This window comes from Gymnogyps californianus, chromosome 1 (genome assembly GCF_018139145.2).
Source record: "Gymnogyps californianus isolate 813 chromosome 1, ASM1813914v2, whole genome shotgun sequence".
Taxonomy (NCBI): Eukaryota; Metazoa; Chordata; class Aves; order Accipitriformes; family Cathartidae; genus Gymnogyps; species Gymnogyps californianus.
The window spans coordinates 67,413,180-67,436,665 of record NC_059471.1 but is presented as its reverse complement, the minus strand read 5'-3'; the positions used below and the strand labels follow the sequence as shown (position 1 = coordinate 67,436,665).

The 23,486-nt window shown below is 41.0% G+C and overlaps 1 protein-coding gene across 1 annotated transcript; it reads right to left on the bottom strand.

The window, feature by feature from the left end:
- Nucleotides 1–16,493: 16,493 nt before the first annotated feature.
- CFAP97D2 (CFAP97 domain containing 2) lies at nt 16,494–22,665 on the bottom strand. Its single transcript, XM_050915609.1, has 3 exons — nt 22,573–22,665; nt 19,090–19,170; nt 16,494–16,616 (listed from the first exon to the last, which is right to left on the bottom strand). Exons 1-3 carry the CDS (start codon nt 22,663–22,665, stop codon nt 16,494–16,496), a joined length of 297 nt encoding a protein of 98 aa, XP_050771566.1.
- Between the last annotated feature and the right edge of the window lie 821 nt (nt 22,666–23,486).

The window sequence follows — 23,486 nt, the reverse complement described above, 5'->3', positions numbered from 1 at the left end:
CGAACAACACTAGGGGTCACTGTTAAACGTGATTATAATGAGTCTTGGGGCAGTTTATTTGCAACCTGAACCTGTATTCCTCACGTCGATATATTGACCATTCCAAGACTTGGCCGTGTTTTATTTCTCTGGCTATTTTATTTAATCTGGAAGGAACATAAACAAATGGATACCAAGATTTAACGGGGGTGCGGGGGAATGTATCTTCTGATTCGTGAGCAATCTTTACAAAGGCATAACTTGTGTTTTGCACTCCTCCATGCTCATTTGTCACAGCATGCAACAATCTTACAAGTAGTTTTAGTCTTTCTGTGATGAGCAAACTGAGACAAATGCCCTGTCTCAGTCTAGATTCATGGAACCAAACAGCAACCAGTCCACAGCACCTGAAGTGCCACAGAGTCACATTAGTCAGCAGGGGCTGAAGATACCTCTTGCAGAACTGGTACCTTTAGCTCCTGTTCAGCATGGCTAAGCAGACAGACCCCTATTTCTTGGGCATTTTATTTTTTAACGGCGATTAATGAATTCGTCACACATATTTTAAGTTTGAAAATAATCTCCTCTTGTTTTTTAGATTAATGAGAGATGAGAGTTGCATCAGCCTCAAGTCTTTGTCCTGAGTTGCATGAGAAATTGGAAAGCTTTCTATAGCCTTTATTATTTTCATCTTGTTCAGTGTGTGAAGCTGCAGGCACTGGCTTGTACTGTGAGGGCACACCTCTTTGAGTTATATGTCTTTCCTCAGCAATATCATATTATGTGATCAAGATGTACTGCAGGGTAAGGCTGCAACCCTAGAAAGCATCTCTTCCAGCGTGGGTCCTTTTTGCCTGTGTATTGGGGGGAAGGGAAGGAAGAGACATTGTGGGAGGCACAGCCTTTGCTGCTTTACAGTGCAACCACCTCTCTTCTGCTCCAGGACCACTGGTCTGGAGTAGGTGAGTTGCTGGTGCTGCTGTGATAAATTGAGACAGAGGTCAGCTGAATGAGTTTTATGCAAGAGGCTTGACAGGTCTGCTTACAAAATGCAGGAGTATGTGCTTGCTGCACATGTCAGGCAAGTGGCTCCTAAGCAATGTTTTCCTCCTGTCTGTTCTGTTCCTGTTCAGCACAAGGGAGGATGAAAGAATGGCACCTTGTATAAATACTGATACGGGAAGCTTCATGTGGTCCTGGCATTTTGCAGCCTTCAGTGCTGAACCACTGCCTGTTTTTTTCTGACTTTAGAGATCTTCAAACTGAAAATTAAATAAACAGGAGAAAAAAGCAGCCCTGCCCCAAAGTGTGTGCAATCTATGATTGTTGCTATGAGGAAAGCTGAAACTGTGGCAAACTGGTTATAGCAAGGCTTTGCTACAATGCTTCTATTTTGTTTGCTGGTGAAGGTTGTGAGGCCACACAGTTATTATCGGTCTGTCAGCTTGGATGTATTAGTTTTTAAAAGCTATGCCCAATCAATGCAAATATTTCAGGAAATGTTTTAGGCATCAGTGGGCAGAACTGTAATGGTTTGGGCATTAGAGACTGGAAACAAGAGGCAATCACAGCTTCAACCACTTCCACAAATGTCTGCAGAGCAAAAACCTGGTTTTGATAGACAGCTTATAGGACCCTTAACTCATCTGTGCTCAGAATTTTATGTAGTAACACTGTGAATTACTTATCTTCGGACAGGAAAAAAACAACACTGTTGGGAGAAATAAACATGACAAGGAGGAGGGAGAAATACACTGAGCTCTCACTATAGATAGGAAGGAGATGGAAGAGTTGCCCAGGGACCTTCTAGAGTGAACATAGTTATGTGTGATGAATTTGATCCTAGAAATGCTGCTAGTATGTAATCCCCTAGCAGTTTAATTCACTGTGCTCACAGAAGCTGAGGATACTTTTTCGCTGCTTTTAGAAAACAGAAGGTAACGTTATTGTAGCTGTGGTGACTGGCTGCCTTTACCGTAGGAATGATTTAGGTTGTTTTATTAAAGTCTACCTATGAGCTGGTGAAGAAAATGTCAGCATACTTCACTACTCATATTGATAACAAAAGAGCTTGTACCACAGGCGAAATTTTTCCTGGGCTAAGAGTAAGTACCATGTTCTTGTACAACATATTCTTTCAAAGCAGCTCTCATGATCATTGTGTTAACACACTTTTAAAATTGCTTAATTTCATTTCTGCCTGTGGTATTTCTCAATTTATCCTAGCTCCCAATACTTGCAAGGAGATATGCACGCATGTATACATACCTGCTCATCCCTCTCTACCAAAATAAATAAAAAAAAGCCAAGAGAGACCCTGAGCTGCATTCCTCAGTGTATTAACTTAGACCACCCTACCTGTCCTTCAAAGGCCAGAGAGATAAAACCTGTCCTGAACTTCTGGGTTGCACTTCGCTACAGTTAGATACATTTCACAGAAAAGTAACAAATTCCATAGAATAATCTGCCTTCCTAATACACACCTCACCAAAAAATACGGCAGGAACTGGAATGTTGCTTGTCAAGTTCAGGCTTAATATCTCATTTGTTCCCATTTGGTTCCTTAGTAGATTCTATGCTTGCCTTGGGCAATAGCAACATGTTTCTTCGTGATGAAGCGTGATCAGTTATTTGGATGCTAGCGGTAAGAATGTAAGTGGCATTTCTGTTGGTTTGGCATGCATCTTAAGAGGTACTTTTTTTTCTAACTGCTGACTTGATTGTTCTAGCCTCTAGATTAATGCACTCTTTTGGTAGCACAGCAAACTGGCCTCGGTGTGTTTTACTGTTATATATGTTATGATTTTTGCTAAAACTGACTCACTTTTGGTATGCATTATGCCTCCCATTCATTCTGGCAAAGCCAACATCTGCTGACTTCTTGATTGGACATCATTCAGCTGACCTCAGGGTGCATACAAATCATCACATCTACCTGGACCTTGATCAAAACCTGCGTGGAGATCTTATAGATCCAGAAGGTTATGGCTGGAGGGAGGGCCTGTGCAGCTGAGGAGTGACTTGCAGAGAGGTCCCAGGTTCTGTCTCTCATCACCAACTTTCTCTAGTTTATCAGACTTCATTTTTCAGTTGATGCAGGGGATTGAATTGTGCTTGCAAATGGCCAGTAAGGAATTCCCCTGGAGGAGGAAAGCTTCCAGCTGCCATAGAGCCAGTTTCTGCATGCTGCTCTGTTTCCACTCCTCCTGCCTGGCAGTGGCTGATAGGAGAGGACTGAGGCTGAGAAAAGGGGATCTCACTGAGCTTCATGTGGCTCATTGGACCAAACTGTAAGTTACGCTCACCTGCACTGGGATTATCACAATCTGACCCAAAGGTCTGGGAGGCAGGACCTGCTCAGAGATGCTCCATTTTCTTGTGTTCATTGTTAGGAGGGAGACCCTGACCCACAGCACCTCTGGCAGCATTTTCTACAGGCAGTGTAAATTGCTTGGACACCCAGGACGCAGACCCAGCTAACATGCTTGCTTATGTTTCTGTTCAACAGTGCAGTAGGAACTTGTGAGACTTATTGCACTTGTGGTGTTGATTGTGGGTGGGCATTAGGCTTCGTGCATGTTCAGGTACTCCAGGCTTACTGCTCAAGGACATGTATTTGCTCTGAGTAAGCACAGTAACTCTGAGTGTCCAAAATGTGTCCGTTACCACGGGTGAGTAGAGTCTGATGTGCCTGGGATAATGGTTTCATTGTGCATACAGCGCAGGGTTGCTCTGCACAAGAATCACAGGTAATGGTCACTGCATGTGTGCAGTTGTGGTAGTTTAATCCCCAAAACAGTAGGGTGAGAGATGAAAGGAGTAGAGTTGGTAGCCCCGTCTAAACACAAAACCATGCACATGGGGCAGCTTTCTTTATCTTCCTGTCCAGTCTCTCAAATCTAAACAGCCTGTGTTCTCTTCTGAATGAACTCAGTCTGGTGCCTGAGCTTTCAGTTTTAATGGACTCAACTAAGCTGAATTGTTTGGCCTTGCGGAAACTGAGGATTTGAAAACCACTTCCTAGAACTTCACACGTTCACCACAGTCAAATTAACATGGTCACTCTCTGCAAGCGAGTCACAAGTAGCTGGGCTTTAAGAGCGCTACGCATTTCACTTCCGTGGGATAAAAAGTCCTCATCTGGAGCCTATAAAGAACATACTTCTGTGATGTAAAGAGAAAACTGTATTTTCCTCCACATATAAAGATATGTTTAATATCTTTATCAACGATCTGGATGAGGGGATCAAGTGCACCCTCAGTAAGTTTGCAGACGTCACCAAGTTGGGCAGGAGCGTTGATCTGCTTGAGGGTAGGAAGGCTCTACAGAGGTATCTGGACAGGCTGGATCTATGGGCCGAGGCCAACTGTATGAGATTCAACAAGGCTAAGTGCTGGGTCCTGCACTTGGGTCACAACAACCCCATGCAACGCTACAGGCTTGGGGAAGAGTGCTGGAAAGTTGCCCGGCGGAAAAGGACCTGGGGGTGTTGGTCAACAGGCGGCTGAATATGAGCCAGCAGTGTGCCCAGGTGGCCAAGAAGGCCAATAGCATCCTGGCTTGTATCAGAAATAGTGTGCCAGCAGGACGAGGGAAGTGATCGTCCCCCTGTACTTGGCACTGGTGAGGCCGCACCTCAAATACTGTGTTCAGTTTTGGGCCCCTCACTACAAGAAAGACACTGAGGTGCTGGAGCTTGTCCAAAGAAGGGCAACAAAGCTGGTGAAGGGTCTGAAGAACAAGTCTTATGAGGAGCGGCTGAGGGAACTGGGGTTGTTTAGTCTGGAGAAAAGGAGGCTCAGGGGAGACCTTATCGCTCTCTACAACTACCTGAAAGGAGGTTATAGCGAGGTGGATGTCAGCCTCTTCTCCCAAGTATCAAGTGATAGGACAAGAGGAAATGGCCTCAAGTTGCACCAGGAGAGGCTTAGATTGGATATAGGCAAAAATTTCTTCACCAAAAGGGTTGTCAAGCATTGGAACAGGCTGCCGAGGGAAGTGGTGGAGTCACCATCCCTGGAGGTATTTAAAATACGTGTAGATGTGGTGGACTTGGCAGCGTTAGGTTAACGGTTGCACTCGATGATCTTAAAGGTCCTTTCCAACCTGAATGATTCTTGATTCTATTCAAGAGATTTGCTCAAAACGTTTTCCAACATGTGGAAAGATCCCAGTCACTTTTGTGAACAAAGTGACTATACTTAGTTATACTTAGTAATTTCCCAGTCTTTATAAGGCCATTAAAATACCTTTTCCAACTTGTGAATTGTTTATTGCTTTCTTCTGTGCAAATAAGCTTATTTCTTCAGTTGCATAATTGAGCCAAATTGTATTTCAAGTTAAACAGAACGCTTATTGGGGAGGCAGCTTGGAAAGTACTAGTAAATTAAAGTAAACTAGAAAAATCCAAGCGTTTTACTGAACTTATCAAAAGAGCTTTTTTAGTCATATATATATATATATATATATATATATATATATATGTGGACCGGACCACACACAGTTTGAGGGAAAAAAGTTTCATCTTAAAAGTTTAACCCAAAATATGCTTGGTAGCAGTGATTTGGATGAAGCCTTCTCCAGATCACTAACGTTGAAGAAGAAATTCTAGAGCTGAAAAGGTGGGACATGACATGTACTCAGAGGTGCGGACTCCCCACGAGCTTTTGTTTAGATACATTAATATGCAGTACTTGCCCTCTCTAATTGTTAATCACACCTGTGCCAATACGTTTGCTTATTTCGTGCAGCTGCTGCAAGCCCGTGCCAGATGGCAACCCAGCTCTTCCAGCATGAAAAAAAGAACTGAAAGAACTAGGAAGGTCTTGGATCTCCATGTAAGGCCCTGATCCTGTAGGCAGTGGGAGTTTTGTATATGAAGGGCTTGTAAAGTCAAGTCCTTTGCATGCTTTAACCTGATACAATTAGTCTACCCTTTGATTTTAGTGGCTTGAGCTGTTTGCCATTACAAGTGTGGTCAGATGAACAACGTTTTTAAAATGGAAGCAAACATCTTAATTCAAATTTGATTATCTAATTAAGATATAGAACCATATCTAGACAGCCAACAAAAGAAGGCTTGATTTTTTTGGTTTGCTTTCCATCTGAAAATGCTGGGTGCCTTTGAAAACAGGATATTTTATTTGGGCACCTAATTTAAACTTCTAAACCTGAGATATTTTTTTCCCCCCATCTTCCAGGTGGGTTTGGCATGTAGGCCATGTGTCTTGTAGTGAGAATGTTCATTGCACAGGACACGCAGACCAAGTATGTCGAACTCTCATGTCTGCCTCTGGTATTGGAGGTAACATAGCATGCAAAATATTCTTATAAGAAGACCTTTTTACAAGCAAGATTTCTAAAAAGTGTATATATTTACAAACTCAGCAGCAGAAAGTGTTTATCATTCTGACAAATGATAAACACAAAAATAAAATTGTGCTTACAGTGTAATAATTAGTTGCATCAGGATAATATGTTATGCGATGGAAAAAATGTGCCAGTGTGCATCTATGCCAGCCTTGGTCCTTTTCTCAGAAAGGTCAGAGGATGAAAGTATTATGCCCTGTCAGGCAGCCAGCACCATTTTACAGCTGTTATTAGTTGCACTCAGCATAGAGGAAACGGGCTCTTGCCTTCAGCTCACAAAATCAAAGCCTGAAACAAGTTGTGCAAAACATTCAGATTGGATCTCTAACGTACTTGAAATCAATCTTGATTCAAGTCTGGACTAGCTCTATGCACTTGCACCCGTTTGCTGGAATTTTGTTTGTCTGATGTTTTCCAGCAAAGGTGATATGAATCTTTTTTTTTTACCCATATCTGAAGATTTGCAAACTTTCGCAGGTTTTCATGACTAGCATTATAATGTGATCTGTGTTTTATACTTTTTTTAGCTGATGCCATCAAGGGTTTGCAAATACCGCTTTGATTTTTCACAGTTGAGGTTAAGGCTCACTTCAGCTGATATTCTAACATAATCCAATGGACAGAGAGCTGCCTCCATGTATATCTGCACTGACAATGAATTCAAACCAGTCAGGTGGTCTGTATCCTTATTGTGTGTCTGCCAACATGTGTGTTTCTTCATGTTGTTTAATCTATATCAGTCACGTTTTGTCTAGCCTAGGATGTAGCTGTGATACTGAAATGCTTTAGCTAATGGCTGCTAATATGTTCTATAAGTGTGATATAGGATATATCAGTACTGCAAAACACAGTTAAGAAGTCTAAGCTTTAACTCAAATCAGTTAACCAAAGCTAACTAACTCAGGTTAAAACAGCAGCAAAGACGAAGTAATTTGAACTTTAACTTCACACAAGAAGCTTGCTTTCAAGGCTGTACAAACATGCTTAGCAAAAAGGAGATTGAACTGCTGCAAAAGACATAAAGTAGAAAAGCTGCAGGGACTCTGACTAGTGGGTAACCAGTATTTCCTGAGGGTTTATACCCTCTTTGGTTGTCTTTTGTAGTGTGTTTTCACAAGTGTTGATGCAAGTGTGTCCAAGCTACAGCTGCACCCCATTTGCTATGTAGCAGCTGGCCCAAAATCCAAGGTGTGTTGTCCTCTGGAAGATGCGAGCTGTGCCTGGTTAAGACTGCACTTTCTTGCACTGTAATCTGTTAGTATATATTCTAATTTGTGCTGAGCTTCAAGCTAAGGAGTCTAGAAGTGAAATGAAGCTTGTGCTATGTAGACTGTTAAAAGAGCTCAGCCAGCTTTGCTTTGCATGCTTCTGTTGCATGGAAGCCTGGCAGAGACAAAGAGACCAAATTAAACCAATTATCAATAATATGCTGTTCAGCAAACGCTTCTGTTTCCGACCGTGTTAGCAAAGTGGCAGGAGCAATTCAAAGGCCACAGTCCCCACAACAAAGCGCTGGCACCGCACAAATGATGCAGCAAGTGGCCCCATGAAGGACAACTGGAGGGGGTGGGGAAGGCAGAGGCAAGAAGTGATTGTCTGTCTCCTGATAATGGGACCAATTTTCAGTGCAGCTATGCCAGCTGAGCTCCAGGGAGGCACCAGGGAATCCAGCTCAATGGGCTTTAATTTGTACGGATGTGTATAGATTATATGTGACAGGCACAATTCCACATGCCTTCCAAATCACGGCACTGTACTTAAACCCTAATACATAGATAATGCAGATGTGAGCTAATCAAAGCAACCTTTGTCACACTGAAAACTGAAACTCTTGAGGGCAGCTTTTCATCAATGTATTATTGGAACTAAAATTCCAGCCTTACTGTAGTGATTGTATTCCTAGGTGCCATATTTAATTCATGAAGAAAACTACAAGTTTTAAAATTGAAATGAGACTCAAAATTTGCTGGTTGATGCAGAATGTAAAATTAATTTTCTGTTGGTCATGAGCATCAAAGAAATAGGTAGGAAAGAGCAAAAAATCTTTCTCCTCTGTTTCTGGATTCCTTTTATCAGAATCTTAATGGTCTCAAAAATGTTACAAGAAAACACTGCAGAAAGGTAACTGTGATTTACTTCACAAGTTGCTTCTCTGTTTTTATCAAAGGTTTTTCTTCTATTCCTTTAACAATGTACGTAAATGTCAAGCTTCGGTAGGCTGAAGAAAGATTTCAGCATTATTTAGATATATATTTATCAGAAAACTATTACTTCCATATGATTTTAGTAATATTACCTCCTTTTTATTCTTTTTTTCAGACAGGTGAATTACTAGGAGGTGGTAATATATCACTTCTACATATATATATAATAGCAGTAATCATCACCCTTGTTCTTGAGCTTGTATGTTTTCCTACAGCTTTGGCAAGATTTGCTTTGATTAAAAAATAAAGAATCTGCTGATTCAAAAGAAAATACCACAGTGAAATAAATCTGGGTTATATTTGGCTAATAAGGAAACAGAGGACGATGCCGGATGTGGAGGTGACCAGGATGTTCCATTCCAGCTTTCCTTCCTCATTTAACTTTTCTTTGGCTGCTCCAGCTAGAAACGATGCATGAGGGCTGGAACAACAGCAGGCATGGAAGTTTTTCATTACCTGCCCCTCTGACACAGTAGCACAGCAACCACCACACCTCCATCTTCCTTCCTGTAGGCTCCTTCTTTCCCACCCTGGGGATAGTCTTTCTCCCGATGTCCCGTATCTTCCCCCATGTATGGTTTTATTGATACTGTTTGCAAAGTCCCAGTAGAAGCTTGTAAATTGGAGAGCTGTAACAGTACTTCAGGATGACAAATTACGCAGTGTCTTCCTGTAGCCCAACAAACTCCAGTGCTTCCAGACATTGTGGTTCCTATGTTTGTGCAGACTCTGGCTTTTCATCTGTAGAAAAGCAAAAGAGTAACTGGACCTCTTGTTGGCAAGGAAGTGACATCCACACATGATATTTTGAGCACCAACCTCTAACTGACTTGTGAACCTGGACCTCGAACTCTGTGGTTATCTGTGTACAGGCTTAAGTAAATGTGCTTGAATTTGCAGCAGTGGCTGGGGACAGTTGAATTTATATTATATTTAAGAGTAGAGTTCAAATTCTTATACCTGAGCTGCTTTGCTTGGCGATCTAGATGGCTTGTCCTGACATGTAAATGGTGACTTTGGAGTCAGGTGCCAATATGACCCTCTGATTAATGTGACAGTAGCCTTTATGCCGGAGTTCCTTGTATCCATGGTGGAGGTAGCATTTCCATCCTTCACAGTAGGGTGTATGGAGGGATGAAACCATTTTAATACTGAAGGGACAAATCAACGGCGTAAACCACAGGTTTAAACAAACCACCATGCTGTACTCTGTCCTGGTAACCTCTAGTTGTTCCTGCATGCTGCCGCTGCTTTCTTTGCACTTCTTTTGTGCTGATTTAGTTTTTAAACACATACAAGTTAAGTGTGTTAATACACATACTACATCCCTTCTTAAATAACCTTACCATTTATTTTTAGAAACACATTTAAAACATAGAGCAATTAAACTGACTTCAGTGAGGTTAGCAAGGAGAGTCAAACATGAGTGTTGGGAAGGAAAAAAGATCCTCACTGTTACGGTTTTATTACAACTTTTGTGGTATCTCTCTCTTTTTTTTTTTTTTTTTTAAATTCAAGTTACTTCTGGGGCACCAAGTGAAAACCCTTCAAAAGAAGGTTTCTTAACTTCGTAAGAGCAAAGGAAAACTTGAAAACATGAACTCTGCATGTTCTGTAACTACAAAGCAAATAAAAATATTCACAATTCAGATTTCAGTTTCACAACTTTTAATGCAATAATACAAGTGCAACATTTTTGGAAGGCCTGATTTATTTTTTTAAGCTGCAGACAATATGGTTTCAACTCATTATTCTTGCTTAAACTCAGGGCCTGGATATCCAGGTGAACAGTTTTCTCCTGAAATCATAAAAACTCCATGTTAAAAAAAAAGAAAAAAACCTAATAATTCAGGAATATTTAAGTAATATTCCTTTTACTGTGGTAAATATAAAGAAATAATAAAATGAATACACTCATACTTGGTGTTTGTCCAGTTAAAAGGGGGGTGGTGGTGAATACCAGATTAGTCATTCCTAACTTGGACAAACCCTGATTGTGTCTATATTCATAATTTTTCCATGGTAACCAACATGGATTATTGAGTTGCGACCATTTTGCTGGGCTCCATGTGTTTCTATTGACCCTTAGGAGAGCTATTTTGGTGTTAAATACTGCCAGGCAGTGAGTAACCATTTTTCCACTTTACCGAAGGAATATGTGGCTTTACTTCTTCCGTGCATCAGCTGTAGCCTTAATCTTAAATTAATCTTCAATGAACTGATTCAGCTCATTAACCCACTGGAAAACTATTCTCCTTTCTAAAAAAAAAAAGAAAAAAAGTTTTCCTTTGTGACTTTTGTCCTGGAGCTGACCATGCTTAGGGTTTAAAGAGCACGAGTATTGGTGTAAGACAAACAGAACGGAAGAGGGGCGCAAGGAATGCAGTTGGCAGCCTCCAAAATGATTACAGATGAAGTTCTACTTCAGATAAAGCAAGAGCTGATATTGGTTCAACACTTAGTTTCGAATGATACCTCTTCTGAGAGAACTGCTGCTACCCTGCTTGGCTATGCTAAGATCAGTTTGTGATTTTAATACACTTTTTTTTTTGAAGAAGTGTAATTAAAAAATAAGAAATACAGAATATGTGTTTCAGAACAGAAGTGTCTGTCCCCTGAACTGTAGATCAATGATGGTCTAAAAGAGTGGTAGATTATAACATGCAGAGAGCTGATGGGTCACGTGGTGCTGTTTCTCCTTGTTTCAAGCTGCTAAATCCCATCAAAAGCGAAGCTAGAAAAAAAATTTATGTATTTTCAGTATTTTCACTCTGTGAATGCAATTACCGTGACTGACACAAAAATTGCATAAAATCATGAGTAAAGAAGGAAGTGTCACTGTGGTGGGAGGGCGTTGGTCCACCAAGAGCTCTCCCTTGTTTGTAGCAAGTGGCTCAGAGGCTTCAGAGAGCCTCTGAAGCCTTTCCAAAACCCTCACTCTGAAGTATTTACTGTTGGCCAACTGGGTCCTCACTGGGGAGACCTCGGATACTGAGATGAAAATTGTCACGTAGGAAAAAAGCCCAAATCTTAATCAGATCAATTAGTTATGCTAGCTCACTTACAGTCCTTTTCCCAGTTAGGCTCCTGCTTTGCTAGCTGTTATAAACTCAAAGGAGTTTTGTTGGTAATTAGGGAAATGGCTTTTATGCCATTTTGCTTTATGCTTTTTTCACTATACTGAAGACACGGTGTCTTTAATATCTACACTCTTACAGAGTAGTTAAACCCCTAGTATCCTAAACTATGTGAGTCCTTCCACCTGATTCTTCCAGACACCGCAGCTCATTCTGGAGTTCTGCTTACAATTTTTGCTGAGTTTAGCTGTGTAGTTGAAAAGGTTACCACCCTCACAAGTCCAGTCTTTTCCAATGCTGAAAGTTATCCGCACAGGAACAGCGGTATTTTAACTTAAAACTACAGAAATCAAAGTGTGCACAGGGTCGCAATCACAAAATGGGCTCGCAACCCCCTGTTCTGCTGGTCCACCATGCCAGGAAAGGAGTGACTTCCAGAATAAGGGCAAAGCAGAAGGCTGAGGATAGTAAAATTTCCAAATGTCGTCGTTATCCAAGAGGGAGTAAGAGCCCTTTCCTTCTTCCTAAATTGCTTTCACAGTAGACTACTGGAATAACGCTATTTCTGGAACTCTGTCTTGTTCTAATTGTTCTTTCCCTTTCCATGGTGGACATGATCTCTTTCTTTTTCCTTCCTCTTACTTTTCACACCTTCTTGTTTCAGTTGCTTTTCTCTTTTTCTGTCTTGTTTAGATGTTTGTTTTTTAAATTGTTCTTCCTGCCAGAAAAGAGAAATCAATATAAATATATGTAAAATAAAGAATCTGTCACTGCCTTGATTTGCTAACCTTCTGTTTTCGGAATTATTCCCTCGGCACCAAAGCTCAGTTAGCAAAGAAAGGTGACAAGTGCTTGCTGGTGATACTACTGCTGTCCCCTTCCAGAGCACAGGAAGGGAATTCTTCCTTTCTTTCATTCATTAGAACTGACTGAGCCACCAGAGTCAGAGCAATTTCCATCGGTCAGGCCAGTGGGTAGGGTGATTCAGATAAATTGTTTCTTCAGTTGGGATCAGTAAAGAATGTCCTTGTATAAAAAAGATTCTCACTTTCTCCTGCTGTTATAGTATACCTGTGACCACTAAAAAGCTTTAAATTACAACAGAGGGAGAGCAGAAGAATGCTTGATGAGAAGAAGCATGACTTCTCATTTATTAAAGGCAGATCGTGGACTGGTGTCAGGTGAACTGTAAAAACAGAGGGATCACCCAGTAGCACAAGTTATTGCAGATCTTGCCAAATACTTCCACTGATCCTGTTTTCAGCTGTAATTTTACTGGATTTCCTCTGTTCACCTGAAGAAGTCTGCGGCAGGTATCCGCATCAGGTTCGCTTATTTGTCTTTTAAATGTCCTTCAAAATGGCTCAACCATTTCTGAAAGGGAGACTGGAAAAAGGTGTTTTCTAGTGACTACTTCTTACAGATGTTCTAGTACCCATTAATTACAGAGCACAGCCTTAATGGTTGATGTGGGGAAGGTTGCAGGATATGTTTACTTTGCCATAATTTTGGTACTTTCTGACTGTGAAGCACCTGGCTTTACAACCTTACTATTTTTAATATAAATCTTTGGTTTGTAATGATACCTCCACAGCAATTAAAGCAATTTCCCATTGTAGAAACCTCTCTTTTAGTCGCATGTTTCTTTGTCAAGTCTTAACTGTTTGGGTTGAAGCTTTCTATACTTGCTTTCTGCCTCAGACTGAATAGTTTTGGGAAGATTTAGTAAAAATGATACAGCTGTATTTAAGAATTGTCTCCAGATGGAAGCTGGGGAGAGGTTGTTTCTTGTTTGCAGTGCCACAATTTTTATTGCTTTTTCTTCTGAGTGCTTTGCCTTTCCTGAGCAAATCCTCTGGAATTAGAACTGGGGCCAAAGATTTGACAAAAGGATAGTCCTGGGATAAAAGAAATACCACTTACTGTCCTCCAAAGACTTGGACAGATTTGGATGAGCTACACCTTTGAAAGTCTTTTTACATACGTTCAGAAACTAGGCTTCAAACAGGCTTATTTCAGTGGCCTCAGGCTAGAGGTAATGGGTAAAGTAGTGAATATTTTGAATATATATAGTGAATATGAGCCACACCCATATATATTGAATCAGACTTGCATGACAAAGGACATACCTCCCAAATCAAGACACATGACCATGGAGGCCCAGTGGTCCAAGCTGATGCCAACTGCCTGCCTGGTGGGCAGTGCTGCAGCTTCCCTCTGGTTTCTTTGGGAGGAAAGTTGGGAGTTTGTGAGTTAGCAGGCTCAAAGCCAGGGAGTTTGGACATGGAAAGGTTAAAGACAGTCAATTTTCTTTCTCTGGGAAAGCTTGCTAATACCTCATATAGCCGTTTTGCTGTTGTTTTCTTTACCTCTATTACTAATGAAAATAAGAAGCTGGTTACTTTGCACAGAATGGCCAATGTAGGTTTTGGAGCCCTCAATGCATATGCTCATTTGGTCACCTTAAATGTTCCTGCAGTGTTTGGCTGTTTCTCTCAGGGAACTGGTAAGCCATTGCTTCTTTTTTTTTAAATTATTTTCAGATTTATTTCTGAGAGCGCCATCTCTCCATGGTGGACAGTCTGATTGTAGAAACGACAGCACTTACAAATCCCCTAATAAAGCCTGAAGAGCACTCTGGGATTCATTCGATAAGAGTGGCTGTATAAATGAAAGGCTGTTAATTGTGCGGCTGGCTGCCACATGCAGTTAATCCCCAGCGCAAAAGCGCAGTGAAATGCGCTCTATGGGCAGTTCCGATCCAGAAATAACCGGGAAGGAAAGAACAGAAGCTCAGGGCTACCTTTTGGCTCTGTGATTTACACCGCCCACGAGGATATCTCGCAACGTTGGCCATGTATTTTTCAGCTCGTTGCCAATCCTCGTGCCATTGCTGAACTTGATACTGAGGCTGGGACTTTGTAATTCTATCCAGAATGGCGCGGTTCTCCTGGTTCACTCTCCACAGCTCCTGCTTTCTTTTTTCTCCATTTAAACTAGAGGGGAAAACCATATAAGCAGAATCAAACTTCTTCACGCTTGTTCGTGTTCCCACGCCTGGGAACCCAGAATGTGAAACATCTGTCAATCTTGTGCCAGGGGAAAATTTGCCTAAGGTTTTATACCTCTTCTACAGGGACTTGCTCCTTGATCTGCACTAACCGGCCCTTGCAACCCAATCCTTTTGTCCTTCTTAAGAGAATAGTCTTTGTTTAGTATCTTCCAAACACAGCCCTGCCTATATGGAGGTTTGGTACATTTTACAAGAGGAAAAATGCAAGTTTTATCTTGGATTAACATCAACCCTCCAGTCTTGGAATTGCTGTAGTGCGGTACTGTATGTGAGGGCATGGCCGGTGTCTGAGATGCTTAATGATCAATTTCAGTTACTTTGGTTTATACGTTTATTTTGTTTACAAACCTGATGTACTGAGTTAGGAAGCATGAAGATAACAGAGATAAGCGTACTGCCTCAAATGCCTTGGAAACTTTCTTTGATTTCTTAGACTGTAATTTCCCAGGCAGCTGAGCTGATCTCATAGCAATTTCCCACCAAAAAAGGGAAGGACTTGCTCTTTTCCTTCCCCTGCTCATCTCCCCACTGCTCCCAGCTGTGTGGTCTTCTCCACCCCTTCCACCAGTCCTGGAATTCATCACTTTGCAGAAAGTGGCAGAAAAACTATCCAGGTTTGTTTGGTTTTGTTGGGTTAGTTTTCTGCTGCTGTCTCAAGTTTAATTAGCTAATGGAGAGGTTTGATGAAAACCAGAGCTGATCCAAAGAAAACAACAAGAGTTTGCCACTTGAATCAGGAAGGGAGAGAGGGAATGAAAAGGGGGAGGATGCTCTTCTCCTTCCATATCTTGTGGAATCACACCTTCAGCAGTGGAGTTAACTGATGCCTGTCGACGCCTGCACTGATCTGGGTGTTATTCACTAGTGACAAGCCATAAGTGCTGTGATGTGGATTTGCATGATGTGGACATGACCAACTCTGTTTTCAAATCATTTCTCTCTTCCCAAGGAACTGTGCAAATGTCAGGATATTTGTGATGGTGATGTGTAGTGAGTTCTGCCTAGGTCACTTGCACCTGAGCTGCATTTTGCTGTCTGGAGACACTTTAAGGGCCTGATGAGCCGTCCGTCTGTCTAGAAGTAGTCTGTCTGTAAATGAATCACAGCAGGTAACAGCCGCCACCTGAGTTATACAAACCATTTTCTTCACTTCAGAAGCCTATTCCTGCTCTTCACTGGTGTTCTGTGCCCTATTTGGGGTGTGAATTTCCTCCTGAATCAAAAATATATAAGGTGGTTCTCTCTAGTGATAAATCCTCAAGGCATATTTTGCTTAGTCTCCTTTGAGCAGTAAATTATATTTTGATTTCTGCCTGCTTCCTGCTCCACTTTTAATTTTAATTCTGTTTTTTGCTCTGTTTTTATTTCATCTCTAAGCTTTGGATCTCCCTCTTTCCGATGGTGTCTGTAGGAACAACTGGCAAAGTCAGCAGCAATGACTCATTTAGCAGGAACAACAGCTTTGCTGAGACATAATAGGTTTCCTTCATTTATTTCCCTTAAAGTAGGGCAATGTTCTTTCTCTCTCTCTCCCCCCCCCCCTTTTTTTCATTCCCTCAGTTATTAAACTCAAAAGCTAATTTAAAGCCATCTTCTCTTCAACAGAGGGTAGGAGGAAAATGACCCGGCATTGGATTTCATGTGACAGGGCAAGCAAATGGCTTTCTGAAGTGTTGATTATACCTTAGGCTGCCTTTTAAAATACATGTCCTCACAGAGCAGTTTATCCTTAGCTATGTTTGTCACTGGGAAGGTAACTTGATAACTACATAGAAATAGTGCTGCTGATGTTACCTTTTGGCCTTATAGTCATTTTTGTTGTCAATTTGTCCCTTTGTTCTCATGATGCAGGACATCTTCTCCAGCAGCAAACAGTTGTCTCTTTCGATGGCGGAAAGTCGGTCTTCCTCCAACTTTGTGTACAGAAGGGATAAAGAAATGCTTCTGTTTTTACAAGGCCATAGCAAGCAGCAGTGATGTAACATGGATACCTAACAGGGTGTTCAAAATTGCTGTCCCCTTCTCTACACAGAGTGTGACAGACACCGATCAGGTAAAGCTCTGTGCTAATGTTGAGAGAACCCTTTGTTTCACCATTTTAATGGTGACGCAATGAGAGAAAGCCCTTTGCAATGCTGTGAATTTGACCCTGAAAAACTTTCCTGCAACCACAGCAGCAGCCTGTGTGATTAGCAAATGCATTCCACCAGTATAAACAGAATTTCTATAAATATTTGTCAATGTATTTTCCAGGATCATCATTATCATTTGTGTCTCTAGCAGCCTTCATAGACTCTCGTCAAAATCTAGGATTGTGGTGGACAGTGTACAAACACATGATGGGACTTATCCAGGCTCCTCTGAAGTCAATGGGACTCTTTCCATTATCTTCGGTGGGCTTTGGATCAAATGGTAATTTTTCCATTGACTTCAGTGAGAATTGGATTAGGTCCAGTTGCAGGCCATTTTTGTCCTGGAGGGGTTGCAGGCTAGTGTAAGAAGAGAAGCAACAACTGGGTGTAACAAACAAATGGAGAGAGATGTATGAGCCAGTATAAGCTAGTTCTGTTCATTGTTAGCATGATTTTAAGCCTCTTTAAATTTGATTTTAAAATGGAAGATATTAATAATCTCAATCTCTGAAGTTAACTGTGTCAAAAGTGGGATGAAAATTGAAAGAGTCCAGTGGAGGAGGGAGAATCCCTTTGGATATCCTGGGGCATTGTCTAATTTATAAAAAATGTTACCATATTGTTTTTCAAAGAACACAAATCCATGCTAAAGGTGTGTTTGTGGGGATTGGGAAGGAATGGGGGAGAGGTGAAGAGAAAAACTTATTTTCAAGGTTATCTGAGTCCCAAGAAAGCCTTCTCCAGCAGGGCTGAGTTGCAGGTAACCAGAGAGAGGCTGGATGGAGGAAAGCAGGGAAAGCACACTTTTCGTAGCTGGACTTTGACATCTTGTTCTCAAAAGCCTCTCAGAACAGAATCGCTGAAGAAATAGTCTTGTTTCGAGCATATTCATTCACTCTTCTCCTTTCTCCCCTTTTTTTTCCATATTTGATTCTAGGCACTCCAAAGATATTGGAAGTCTTGTATAAAACGAATAGGAAACCCTGCTCATCCTGTTCTGACAGTTTTGAGTGGCTAATGTGTAGAGTAGCAAGTTTCCATAGGGAATCTAGTGCATCTGCCTTGTTTGCTGGGGTTTATAACCAAAGCAGGTCAGATGCTGGTCACACTGTAGTATAAAGGTACCTAAAACTGGTGCATTAAGTAATCCCATGAGGCTCTGAATAACCCTGAGGAGAATGATTGTAAAGAAGAACTGATTACTATAAGATTGCAACATTAGAGGTTTTTTCTTTCTTTCTTTCTGTAGCAGTTTGGACAGGAGGAGGATGAGAAAGAGACTAGGACCACAGTCTCACTTCCAGGTATCAGGACCTGTAGTTTAAAGGAACATGCCTAAGAATAGTGGGTTCCTGTTGGTGGTTTTTTTGGTAACCTCGGGGGGGTGGGGGTGGGGGGGGTGTTATGCAATGTTTCATTTTCAAATGAACTTTATCAGTGTTATTTTTACAGTAATAGGAAAAAATTAACAACAGCAATTGAATCCATGTCCTAATATAGCATATGCGTTTATGCATGGAGGAGGAATGAATTGTTTTGCTAGTGAAATGATTTTAAGGTGCCTGGGGATTCTTATGTTGCACAGTGAGATGATAAACAATTTTAAGGAAATTAGTTCTGAAGTCCTTACATGGGCTGTGCTCCCATTGCCTGAGGGGCACTGTGCTGGAAATTAAGTCTTTGACAGGGTTTAGCTGCACGTATTTTCTACTGTGCTCACGTTTGTGGTTTTTTAATTGTTGTTGTTTCCTTTTAGTGAGCAGAGTTAATTAGGTAACAATTTATTTTCCACTTTCATCTTTTCATAAAAATTTGCCTCTTGGGAGCAGTAAGATTTTGAAGGATAACTGCCAGTCAAGGCTACCCATTGTTATTTCTTGTGCTTTGAATATGTTAACATCCTATTATTCAGTTCATTGCTCTGTGTGTATCTTGATGATTGTGCTATTCTTGTTATTTGCAATGTTTTTTTCATGGTTGTGCAGAAGTACCTTTTAGGAGGCTATTTGAACACTTTAGCACTTGTTAATCTGAAGTGCTCTGATTTCATCAATAATCATAAAGATAAAATAAGTTATTTAATGCTGCTGGGAGTGTGCTATTCATGGATCCTGATAGTCCTGTCGCAACAATCACTGCACCGAGGAAAAAAAAAGGCCCTGAAATTGTGACCATCTGGTAGTCTCTTTGTTTTCTGTGAGAGGAGACGTGAAGGTAAGCATGCTAGTGCTCAGTGAAATAGCCAATACTATACCTTCAGCTTCCCTAATTTCAGACGAAGGTGGCTGTATGTTGCAGGGGCACTTGTGTCCACTAATGGTTTTGCTGCCTGGATCTGCAACAGAAATGAAATGTTTATCCATTTTTGTTGGAAATACCTTTGCATATCATTACAGGAAATCTTTTAATTCTCATGTTCTGTTTTGTTAGCCAGCAGTAACACTATTAAACATATGATTCATTATATCAGCAAAGCCAGACTTGCCCAGAAGAAGAGTAGTGGGAAATGAAAATGTTAAAGGCAGTTGTTCTAAAGTCTGCTGCAGATGCAAAGTGCTCTTTATGTTGGAGAAATGTAAAAATACATACAGTCTGGTTACAGTGGTATTGATGTTATGATACAGGAAAGACTGCCTAAGAGAAGGCAGGCAGTTTTTATTAGACATCCAGCAGAAATAAAAAGGCTAGTGTAAGAAAGCCGTAGGTACTCCTAAGCTGTGCCAGGTCTTCCAAAGGGATGCACATTTAGGATGCTGCCAGAAAGAGGTAAGAATACTGGAAAAGGACTTCTTGTGTTGAAAGTATTCCCACACCTCCTCTTATTAGCACTTTAGAATGATCATCAAAAGCAAATTGTGAATCTAATTACTCTAATGGAGTTGGTACTTCAGTGGCACAATAATATTTATCTCCATCCTGACCTAAATAGCCATGGAATATATGAGGAAGAAGAATAATCTGTGAGCTGTCTTGGACTGCAGAAACCCAGTGGAAGAAAAGCTGGTAACGGGGAGTGGAGTGAGACAGGATTTAGAGGGGAGACCACTCTCTCTCAGACTGGGGTCCTGCAGGGAGTGAGACCGGATTGTTTAAAACAACAATACCATGATTTTTGTCATGAAATACATGTGATAACACTCCCCCTCTGTCATACCTCGTACTTGAACTGTTCCATCTCAGGCAGACTCAGTGATATAGAAAGAAGAGAGAAATACTTGCTTTTTTAAAAAAAGAGGCTCCCAGTAAGAGCCCAGTAAGAGCAGCAGGCACAGCACCAACGCAAACCCCATGCAGCGGGGCATGACCAAAGCACTGCCTGAGTCCAGAAGTCTTCCACGTCTCTTTCTGTAGCAGCTTTGTGATGAGCCAAGGACCAGGCTTGAATCCCTGATGGCAGACCTGTCATACATACTACCAGGACAGGTTCCTTGCTTTTATAACAGGGCGAATAATTTACAGCATTGACTGGGACAATGTTTAACAGTTTCTAGCTTTGTCTGAAATTCACTTGAACTGCTTGGCTTCTTGTGAAAACATTCAGCTGCTTCTTTGTGGCAGTCATCTCTGAGGAGGTGGGATCCCAGAAGGGGCTCACTGCTCTCAACTCCAGCTGACTTCAGGGGGAGATGAGAGCACTCATCTTAATCCTTTCTAGATCCCGTCATGTTAAGTAGCTGATTTTTACTGGATGGCAGAACTAAGCTTGGTAAATCTCTGAGGGTTTTGGCTTCTGCTGCTGCTATATCTCCTCTGCTTCTTCAGGTGCTTTAAATTATCATGCTATTAACTTATTTTAAATATAACTTTAAGAAGACATGCAATTTGTAAAAGAGGGTTGTTATTGTATCAGTCAGTAGAAATCACCGGTGTGAAGAATAAAATATGATATATATGATTTTAATTTATAGATATGCAAACTGTTTCAAACTTGAAACAGTAAAAGGTGGGTTTAGAAACAAGATTTCTTCTGTGGAATTCATATCAATATAATTTCATTTTCTGGAGAGTGTTAAAATTAATTTCTGTCTTGTCCTTATATGCACAACTGTAAAAGGTAAAACCTGGTATTTTTTAAGCCCACCCTAATCTCTGTTGTGGCACTTCCCAGAGCCATGGGGGTTTTGGAGCCATTTTATATTTAATTCTATGCAGAATGTTGCAGAGAGGAGATGTAACTCTGTTTTTTTCCCCCGTTCCTTTCTTCCATTAAGAAAATAACGAAATTATTCAGACTGGAAGCATTTGCTCTTGTGTACATAAAAACATGCTGGCAGTTTTTATACCTTTGCATCATGGAGAAAATTATAACTTTGCCATCTTTTTAGTGGTCTTCTCCAATAAGTGTACCTTTTCTTTTTTGTAATGTTACCATTTTTTTCTTCGTTGCTCCCTATTTTTCCCCTTTCTCTCTTGCTCTGGTTCATTTTTTGGTGAGCTCCTTCAATGCAAAGCTTGCACATCACCAAGCAGAGGCCCTAACATTTTCTCAGAGCGATCCCTTGTCTCTCTTGGCAGAGCAAAAGCCTGTGTCACAGATGGGCTGTGTCATTCAGGACAACCTGCCGAATTGCCCTGCTGCCTTCAGGTACCCCAGCCCGCAGGTACTGCTGCTCTGGTAGCTGGCATTCACTGCAGCAAGCCTGAATTCATGCCAGCAGAAGGCATGGTGAAATTTCCAGGCAACTAGCATGGGAATTTAGGAGCGCGCCAGCACGACAACACAGGGACACTTGAAAAGGCCACTCTTTGGCCACTGGAGACCTTGTCAGTCACTATTTGAGCTGTGTGTGAACCCTGTAATAAGGAACAAAATTCTGTACCTTCTAAGCCATCCTTTGCCCAACATGATAGTTACTCTTTCTCTTATCCTGTGCTCAGAAATTAACACTCGTGTTTAGTCCAAGAGCAGTTGAGTCGTGGGAAATGTTTTGTTCTCTATACATACATTTCTTCGCTATATATCGTGATGATATCTAACCTCTATTCTTGGCCTCTGAATGCCTTAGCGCATATATGAAGTACTCTGTATGCTGAACAAAGGAGAGTTCTGTATGCACAGCGGATGCTGAGAGTATTTCAGCTACACTAATATCAGTTCCCTGCTTTAACAGAGCTACTGTTTAAATAGCCATGCTTATATACGATAGTAAGCCTCTTGAGGTTAATTCACACAGAAGGAAATTTATTTATTTCAATATTGTCAATTTGGTTAGAAAAATATGTCAGATTCAATTCTCTACCTCATCTTTAACTTTTTTCCACCTGCAAGTCAAATTATGGGAACAATGGAAGGAAGGAAGGAAGGAAGATATTTTTATACAGTTAATGAAACAGACTCAGTCTGGAAATAATGAAGAACTATTTCTTCGTATTAAGACTAATTATATTGTGATACAATCTTCCTAAGGTAGCAATACAGTTGAATCATCACTGATGGTAGTCACTACTTACGGATTTTCAAGAGGGAGCAGTCCTGCATTATTACTGATTTGGAGCAGATGACTGACCAAATCTTTTTCACTTCTAAATTCAGTGAACATCATTATGATAAGTCTAAATGGACACAAAAGCTATACCTGTATTTGCTGGATATTCTTAAAACGTGTCTCTTGTACCTTATTGCTGATCAGTAGCTTTCACAACAGTATTAAGAATGAGTAGAGAGATGCTGTAGCCTTTTTGGGTAAGCTTCTTCTTTCATGAAGACCTCTGCTCTTTATCAAACAGTTGTACCTACCCTTTTCTTGTGTTCTTCATACTTTGCTTTGTCCCATTTTAGCTGAAGATATTTGTTGCCACATGGTAAAATTGGCTGGTAGGCTCGATGCATCTTGGACAAAATAAAGCATCTCTGAATCTGGACTTTTTAAAAAGAAAAAGTATGAGTAATACCAGTCTGAGCCTTTCCTAAAGCAAAGCCCTGGAGACTTGTGGTATGTTTGTAGCCAGTCACGTGGGGGTTGTCATGGCATCGCTGCTCAGAAAAAGAATGAATAGCTGGTGGTAGCATTTCAAACAATACATTTAATGAATAGCAAACAAGAACTGAATGTTATAGCAAAGAATTCCAAAGAGTATTTTATTCATATATAAAATAGATTACCAATTATACTTCACTAGCCAGACCTACCTCCCGCTGGTGAAGGAAAGACAGTGGTGTAAGGTATTAATAATGCTTCGCACACTACCGTAAATATGCAAAGGACTGTATAATGAGCTATATTTGCTGAGCCTTGAATTGAATGGCATGCCTCAGTAATGCTCCGAGCAAACCCACAGTGGGAGGTGTCATCTTTTGCACTGCAATAACTTGTTTAAAACATTTGTTTTCATTGATAAGTATGCACTTCTCAAAAGCCACAGCAAATGTGTTCGTAGTGAAACAGTTCTGCTTTTTAATAGCCTTTTCACCTTTCTTTATCTGCATGCCATCTGATTGCTAATGAATTACAGAAAGCTCAAACAGACTTCCAAAAACCAGTTATTTACCAAGTTGACCACTGGTTCTCACGCAGGGCCACCTTGGCTTTCATTCTTTGTAGGCAATGTTTGGTGGGAAGATGAACGGGTAAAGATGTTTTCTTAGGCCCACCCAAAAATGGAAAAGGTACTTCTGCTCATTCAAGCTCAGCTTGGCTTCCTCTGAAGCTG

Bases quoted from the DNA above. Each gene is read 5' to 3' on its own strand.
- CFAP97D2 (XM_050915609.1), bottom strand. From the start codon at position 22,665: ATGCATCGAGCCTACCAGCCAATTTTACCATGTGGCAACAAATATCTT. The intron at 19,171-22,572 runs GTAGGTACAACT...TTTCTGTTGCAG, and splicing joins ATGAAGAACACAAGAAAAGG to ATCCAGGCAGCAAAACCATT. The intron at 16,617-19,089 runs GTATAGTATTGG...CTGTACACAAAG, and splicing joins TGAAATTAGGGAAGCTGAAG to TTGGAGGAAGACCGACTTTC.